The sequence below is a fragment of the Taudactylus pleione genome, unplaced genomic scaffold, assembly GCF_031769625.1.
Source record: "Taudactylus pleione unplaced genomic scaffold, aTauple2 ptg000967l, whole genome shotgun sequence".
NCBI classification, from domain to species: domain Eukaryota; kingdom Metazoa; phylum Chordata; class Amphibia; order Anura; family Myobatrachidae; genus Taudactylus; species Taudactylus pleione.
Window position 1 is genome coordinate 1,004,565 of NW_028285368.1, and position 8,953 is coordinate 1,013,517.

At 45.1% G+C, this 8,953-nt stretch overlaps 1 protein-coding gene across 2 annotated transcripts in view; it reads right to left on the reverse strand.

Annotated features, from left to right (window-relative positions):
* The window catches only part of RNF38 (ring finger protein 38), a 232,247-nt gene extending 230,290 nt beyond the window's left edge, over positions 1–1,957 (reverse strand). The window contains exon 1 of one of the 2 annotated variants that reach the window (XM_088460070.1): positions 1,234–1,957. In XM_088460070.1, the coding sequence (XP_088316196.1) occupies positions 1,234–1,942 (709 nt within the window). In that variant the 5' untranslated portion in view covers positions 1,943–1,957. The remainder of the gene's footprint in view (positions 1–1,233) is intronic. The other variant, XM_088460069.1, reaches the window with a different exon arrangement.
* Positions 1,958–8,953: the final 6,996 nt, after the last annotated feature.

Here is an 8,953-nt window from a genome sequence, read left to right on the forward strand (position 1 = left end):
CTGTTTATTCATATAGCGCCAACATATAATGCAGCACATTACAAAAACGATTGAAACATTCATATTGGTCCCTGTGACATTGTAGAATATATATGTATAGTCGCTGCCACACACACAGGTACATTCTGTCAGCAGCCAATTAACCTCCAATACTAGTAAGTGGCTTTTTTGTTTCATACTAAATTATATCAATTCACCAAGGCGTATTTTTGACAGCACCAATGACAACAATTCCCAAATCTGGCACAGAAGATGTTTGGATCTATCACATTTGCTTCATGAAAAACTTGGACAGCACTGAGGTTAAATGTTGCCCTATTATAGTCTTCAGAAGTCCCTGTCACCCTGATAAAGGTAGTAGGAAGACCATAGATCTTTCATATACTGACACCTTCATAGCCAGCACAACGCTTATGGAGCACTCTATTGCAGGCAGCAAGACCAGAGACCAGACAGGAACAAAAGCCTGGGGTCAGACAAGAATTAGTGCTAGAGGTATTGTCCTCCTTTTATTCGGGTCCATAGCAATAACTGGGCCCTCACTAATGTTACAGTAATGTTTTTGACAGTTGAATTTAGGTAAGCTGTGGGCAGCCCGCGAGTAATTATGTCCTTTACATAACACATCCAAATGACTAGAGACTGCAGAATGTGACCAGCAGTTGTACACAACACGCTACAGCAGCAGTCACCTCCATGTAAGTTACCCTTCCCCGACCCCGCCCACAAGCATGTGTCCAGCATTACAGGAATGTGTGACAGGAGGCAGAGGAGGAGAGAGGCACTGTGCCTTGACTCCTGTTTTAACCCATTCGCTTCGAACATTTCATTTTAGCACCATATTGTACATAATAGCCCATGTTGATTTAACCTATTCATGCCCAGAACCTTCTCATCTTAATCTTTTCACCTTCATTATCCCCTCAAGCAATCACTCCTTAGCCCTTAACCCATTACTCTGCATCCTAACATATAAGGTAACCCATTACCTTCCAGCCCACCCCTGCCTCCAAATCTAGCTTTACCAATACTTAACTCCTTCACTACCTTCCATGATCTCATTTGTACAGTCGCAAACAGAACTTGTTAGAGTAAGGCTGGTCACTAACGTGCCATGGAATGACAGTACCCAGCAGTGACCATAAACTTTGTGAACACTGTAAACTTGTCAAACATATATTTTACAGCAATAGTTATGACAAATTAGAAACTGAGAAGTAACATGCGCCCTACCTGCTGGGGACAGTATGTGGTGATGGTGGTGGTAATGGTGGTCATTGCTTGTCGGACTGTTTACACTTCTTCTTGTCCCTAAAGGAGGACTGTGGTGTTGTCGTACTCCCTCTGGGGGGCTGTTGTCATTTCTGTCCATACCTGGCCCACGCAGGGCAGAGGAGATAAGATGGGGAAAAGGTGGTGGGCTCTGGAGCTGGTGGTGGTAGTGGGTCACCCCAGGCATGCCATGCAACTGCTGTTGTTGCTGCGGGTTCATCATGAATCCAGACCTAGATCTGGATCTAGTCCTTGGGGGCTCCAGTAAAGCTGGGAATAGGAAGGAAGGAGCAATAGGAGGTGGCGGAGATGAGGGGGGAGAGGAAGCAGAGGAGAGAGACTGGAAGAAGGAGGAAGACGGGGTGAGCTGCAGAAGAGGAGGGTACTGCTGGGAGGAGGCAGAGCCAAGAGCCAGCAATCTGCTGCTGAGCCCAGCTTCTCTGCTGGTGGCCGCTGCAGCCTCGGCCCCTGCTACAGCCTGCCTGGGATCGAGGCAAATCGGGAACGGCAACAGCCCACCTCCTCCTCCACCACCCCCGCTGTCACCGCCTCCCACTGGCTGCTGCTGCTGCTTAGGGTCCCGGAGCCTGTCTGCTTGGACCGGATGACACTGAGTACAGAGGCTGGAGTCCGGAGGGGTGGGCTGTACTGAGCCGGAGGCAATTGGCATCACCTCCCCAGTGGACAGAATGCCAGCTGACGGATATATACAGATATAAACACTGTATATTGTATATAACAAGAGCACAAATAAAAAAAAATCAAATAAGTAAATTTAAATAGAAGGTTCTACAGCTTCCCTTGTGATTCCAGGGTGGTAGATGGGAAGACATGAGGCAAAGATCTGGGCACAATTTAGTCCAAAAATCATCCGCCTTTTAGTAACAGGGTGTGTGTCATTCCACTTTCACCAATGCGAATGAATGTCAGGACAGCCACTCTCACCAGGGGTAACATGTAAGTAAAGAAACTAGTCCCCTAGACCAGATGACAGGTCCCGACTCCTCACTACCTCAAAGTGCACTCACAAGTGGCGAGGTCCCTACATTGCCCAGAGCAGCGTGTGTAGGTGTAGCCCCTACATATAACCACTGTTTCCATACATCCAACAACAGCGTGGCTCTTTCCAAAATCCACAAGGCAGTGAGGGGAATGACACTACATCCAGCACAATACACCCCCTCCCCCCGTTCTCCTCCCCTCAGTTGGCTGGAAAAGAGAAGCAATGGTTTAGGGAAGGGGTGGCTGGAAGGAATAAGAATCACAGGATAAGGAAGATTCCGTTCTCCCTCTATACAGGCGCAGAGTGTAAATAAAACACCCAATGGCAGTCACAGGGGCAGGGCAGCACTTGGTCCTGGGCCGCCTTTTGTTGTGTGTGTAATATGTTCCCCCTCAGTGACGTGTGTGTTCAGTTTATATTCTTCTTCTCCTCTTCTTCTTCTTCCCCTTTGTGCTGCATGCACGACGTGAGGCGGCGGCGGGGTACTCTCTCCTAGTGGGATCCCTGCTGCTGAGGATTCCCTGCTGGGTGACTTCTTCCCTCTGCTCTGTATGATGTCACAGGCGCTTCTGCTGGGGGAGACATGAGAGACGCTCTCCCTATCGGCCCAGCATAGTCATACAGCCGTAGCCTGAGCTCCACTTCCGCACCAGTCCTCCTCAGAGTCATCCTCAGGCAGCAGCCGATTGGGATGTTCTCTCCTCACCAACGATATATCCCACATGTGATAATCTCATTGTCATCTCACCTATGCTGTTGGTGAAAACTTTATGCTGCCATATGATTGCGAGAAGTCTCCTATATGATATTTTGCATATAATATAATATTATCCTTTAGTAATATGACACCACAAGGGGCCAGCAGCCCTTACATAATACAGAAACAGTGACAACGTAACCAAAAAAACTGAAAAAGTATAGCTGCTACATCTTTGCCGATTGCGCTTCAAATGTGCGCACGCATCACGCCATGCGATTACCCACAGCAGCATATGCTACGATACGCTAAGGCGTTCACTGCGATCACACCATGCAATCCTATGGAGGCGCTGGTGCGAACGCAGTGTGGTTATCTGCTTGTGGGCGCACGTCTCGCGCCATGAGTGGCACGATTTGCTGCATACGCAGAAACAATGTACCTGGGAACAGCTGTAACTATTAGTGCACATGCAGTCATTAAATCCACAAAGCAGCATCGGCTAAACCCAAAGGTTCGGTGCAGTTGTTGGCAGTGGGGAGGAGATGATGTATAAGTGAGGGAAGAAAAACCACATAGGGATGAAGGCCCAACTCTTGAGGGCTTACAATCTAAAGGTGGGGGGCAAAAAGACAGGGGTGACACAGAGGGGAGAGACAGTGGGGCATATTTATCATTAAATATTAAATATCATTAAAACACCAGTATCCAGGGGATATCAGCAAATATTAAGTATCTCCCAGATGTACTATAGAGGGATTGCAACAGATATCTGCTCCGGTCTCTCCATTTTTGACAGCAGTCGTTATGCTGCTATAGCCTATGGGCTACACTTTGCAAAAAATTCCGGGAGAGGGTTCCTCAAGAACCACATGCATGGACTGCAGATCACACATGTGCAGGAGTCCCAATAGAGGAGTGAAGAGACTGCTAATGCGGTCACTTCACTCTGAATACATTGCAAAGACGGGCTCCTTTCAGAGCCCCTGTCCCTGTATGTTCTATTTAATACATTCTGCTGGTATTATTACATACTGCAATGCGATAATGGGCGCTTATATCACACCCAGATAGCATTGAAGTATGTGTTTTTATGATATATGGGCCCCAGTTATCATTATACATATTTAGATTATTATTATTATTATTATTATTTAAATTGACAAAATTAAACCTAACAACATAAAAACATGTTGATGACATCAGGGAACTAAAAAATAAAGGTGTTTCTTTTTCTTTTTCTTTTTTTTGGCTAATGGATAGGATTATCTGATTCAACAGAATGCACACTGAGGGAAAATTAGATAACAAAAAGGTTAAATGATGCGGAAAGAGTTTGGCAAGGTAAGGGTTACACATGTGACAATGCTGGTGGAGACAGGAAGCAAAGGTGTTAAACTAAAAGGGATGTGAGAGTAAAGAGAGTGGAAGGGAAGTGTGCACATTGCACAGAATGAGAGCAGTGAGCGAATGGGTTAAGAAAGGCAACTTTAAGCTCTCCCATAGAGCTGCTGGTAATGAGTGTTATGGAAAGACATGAACCTTATATGGGTGCTGTGATCACTGACATCGACGGAGATTATTTTATACCGTATACACAGGGCATACACAACTTTTACTGAGCCAGATTAGGCTGCAGCAGCAGCAGAATAAGCTCAGGTCACCTGGTGAGTACAGCACAGAGCTCCTGTGTACAAGTTCCAGCTGATTGTCTTTGCTCAGCTTCCATTCCTCCTCCCTCACCAGATCTTAAGCTGCATACACACACGATTTTTTGAACGATTATCGTTAAATGATATAGTTTAACGATAATCGTTTGAAAAAAATCGTTCACTTTCTGAGTCAAACGATGAACGATTATCGTTCATGCGCGTTCACGTTTGTAGTTTGTAGTTCAGTCAGACTTGTCAACCCAACGATTTTCATTAAGGGAATATGCAAAAATCGTTTGTAGTTCAAAAAAATCGTTCATTACACTTTAAAAAATCTGACAGATAATCTGACAGAAAATCGTTCATAAAATTGTTGGTAACAAAAAATCGTTGTGTGTGTATGCAGCTTTAGTGTGTGTTGCCCGTTGTTTATGATAAACAGTGCTCAAGCTCCCAACTGTCATTTTTCAAACAGATGACAGGTCGGAGCTAATTGGCTGGAGCACCATTATCATACACCGGGCCGGCAACCGAAATGTTGGTGCTCGGTACACTGATATCTCTGGGGCACCCAACCACGCCTCCTTGACCCCCTCCTCCAAACACACATGCTGGGTCCAAACACGTCAAGTCCACACACACATATGCACCCACAATTATTACAGAGAGGGAAATGCACAAACACACACAGACATATATATATTATATATACATATATATATATATATATATACAGTATATATATATTTATATATATACAGTATAAGTCCATCAACCGGCACTCCACAAATATCAAAGAAAATACCTTGCCTTGGTGCCCTCCCCGGGGATTTCTCACCGTATGTAGAATCAATATGCAGGTCGGTGGCACTCTTCGGACAAACGTTTCAATCTCCTTTATTGGAGAATTTCCTCAGGGACCAGGAAAATCTCCAATAAAGGAGATTGAAACGTTGGCATATACCAAGGCCTAGATTTGATTATTTTTTAACATGAATTAAAGTCCTAAGAGTGCCGCCGACCTGCATATTGATTATATATATTTATATTAGGGGTGTGCACCGGCCACTTTTCGTGTTTTGTGTTTTGGTTTTGGATCTGGATCTTTCTTCGTGTTTTGGATCTGGATTGGTTTTGCCAAAACCACCCTTCCGTGTTTTGGGTTCTGGGTTTTGTGGTTTGGATCTGTATTTTTTTGAAAAAAAGCATAAAAACAGCTAAAATCACAGAATTTGTAGGTTTTTCTGCTCCTATGCTATTATTAACCTCAATAACCTTAATTTCCACTCATTTCCAGTCTATTCTGAATACCTCACACCTCACAATAGTGTTTTTATGTGCAAAAGGTTGCACCGAGGTAGCTGGATGACTATGCTAAGCGACACGAGTGGGCGGCACAAACACGTGACCCATCTAGGCGTGACACTGCAGTGGCAGACAGGATGGCATTGAAAAACTAGGCCCCAAACTGTACATAATGCAAAGAAAAAAAAGAGGTGCAAGATGGAATTGTCCTTGGGCCCTCCCACCCACCCTTATGTTGTATAAACAGGACATGCACACTTTAACAAACCAATCATTTCAGCGCCAGGGTCTGCCACACAACTGTGGCTGAAATGATTGGTTCGTTTGGGCCCCCACAAAACAAGCTGGCAATTTATCTGTCCCTGCACAAACTGGCTCTACGGAGGCAAGATGTCATCCTCATCCTCCTCATCCACCGATTCCTCACCCTCTTCAGTGTGTACATCCTCATCCTCACAGAGTATTAATTCGTCCCTGCTGGAACCACAGGTCCCTCTGTACGTTCTGGAGGCTGGTCTCCCTGGAAGAGTTGATAATTCATTTTATGAACATCATCTTCTCCACATTTTGTGGAAGCAACCTCCTACGCCTTTCGCTGACAAGGTTCCCGGCTGCACTAAACACTCTTTCGGAGTACACACTGGAGGGGGGGCAACTCAGGTAAAATAGAGCCAGTTTGTACAGGGACCTCCAAATTGCTTCTTTTTCCTGCCAGTACAGGTACGGACTGTCTGACATGCCTACTTGGATGCTGTCACCGATGTAATCCTTTAACAGACAGACGCACACGCTTGTCGCTGCTGCTTTGAGGATTCAAGTGCGGCTACAGCCCACACAATTCACAAAGACAGAAAAAAAAAAAGAATATTTTTATTGTTTGTGGAGCACACTTTGAGGGTTACACCACCCTTTAACAGACAGACGCACGCTTGTCGCTGCTGCTTTGAGGATGCAAGTGCGGCTACAGCCCACACATTTCACAAAGACCGAAAAAAAAAGAACAATATTTTAATTGTTTGTGTAGCACACTTTGAGGGTGTCACCACCCTTTAACAGACAGATGCACGCTTGTCGCTGCTGCTTTAAGGATGCAGGTGCGGCTACAGCCCACACAATTCACAAAGACAGAAAAAAGAAGAATATTTTTATTGTTTGTGTAGCACACTTTGAGGGTGTCACCACCCTTTAACAGACAGACGCACGCTTGTCGCTGCTGCTTTGAGGATGCAAGTGCGGCTACATCGCACACAAGTCACAAACACATTAAAAAAATAGTTTTTTATTTTTTGGAGCACTTTGAGAGTTACACCACCCTTTAACAGACAGACGCACGCTTGTCGCTGCTGCTTTAAGGATGCAGGTGCGGCTACAGCCAACACATTTCACAAAGACCGAAAAAAAAGAACAATATTTTAATTGTTTGTGTAGAACACTTTGAGGTGTCACCACCCTTTAACAGACAGACGCACGCTTGTCGCTGCTGCTTTAAGGATGCAGGTGCGGCTACAGCCCACACAATTCACATAGACAGAAAAAAGAAGAAGAATATTTTTATTGTTTGTGTAGCACACTTTGAGGGTGTCACCACCCTTTAACAGACAGACGCACGCTTGTCGCTGCTGCTTTAAGGAAGCAGGTGCGGCTACAGCCCACACATTTCACAAAGACCAAAAAAAAAAGAACAATATTTTAATTGTTTGTGTAGCACACTTTGAGGGTGTCACCACCCTTTAACAGACAGACGCACGCTAGTCGCTGCTGCTTTAAGGATGCAGGTGCGGCTACAGCCCACACAATTCACAAAGACAGAAAAAAGAACAATATTTTAATTGTTTGTGTAGCACACTTTGAGGGTGTCACCACCCTTTAACAGACAGACGCACGCTTGTCGCTGCTGCTTTGAGGATGCAAGTGCGGCTACATCGCACACAAGTCACAAACACATTAAAAAAATAGTTTTTTATTTTTTGGAGCACTTTGAGAGTTACACCACCCTTTAACAGACAGACGCACGCTTGTCGCTGCTGCTTTAAGGATGCAGGTGCGGCTACAGCCCACACAATTCACAAAGACAGAAAAAAAAAGAACAATATTTTAATTGTTTGTGTAGCACACTTTGAGGGTGTCACCACCCTTTAACAGACAGACGCACGCTTGTCGCTGCTGCTTTGAGGATGCAGGTGGAATCTAGACGGGATTTGGAACCGAGGACACACTACCTCCATCAATTGTCTAAATCCCACTGCACTAATGTCGGATACCGGACGCACGTCTAACACCAACATAGCAGTCAAGGCCTCAGTTATACGTTTTGCTTCAGGATGACTGCTGTCGTACTTCATCCTCATCGCTAGGGACTGTTGGAGGGTCAATTGTTTAGTAAAAGTAGTGATGTTCCTACTTCCTCTCTGGGATGATGAACAACTCCCAGCAGCAGTAACAGCACTAGGAGGAAGTGGTTCTTGATCTTTCCCTATTTTATTTTTATCGGAGAAAGTTTGGTCCTCCATTTATGTTATATTGATATATATACGTGCGGCTAAAGCGCACACAAACACAGAAAATATTTTTTTATTTTTGCTGGAGAGTAGTGCACTTTCTGGGTTACACCACCCTTTAAGAAATGAGCCAGCCGGCTCTTTACTTATGGGACACAGGCGCACGCTTGGCGCTGCTCCTTTGTTGATGCACGTGCAGCCACAGTGCACACAAGTCACAAACACAGAAAATATATATTTTTTTGGTTTGGAGTGTACTTTGGGGATTACAGAACCCTTTAACGGTCAAGCCAGCCGGCCCTTTACTTATGACACAGGCGCACGCTTGGCACTACTTTGTTGATGCACGTGCGGCTACTGCGCACACAATTCACAAACACAGAAAATAATTTTTTTTTTGGTTTGGACTGGAGTGTACTTTCGGGGGTTACAGCACCCTTTAACGGTCTAGCCAGCCGGCCCTTTACTTATGACACAGGCGCACGCTTGGCACTACTTTGTTGATGCACGTGCGGCTACTGCGCAC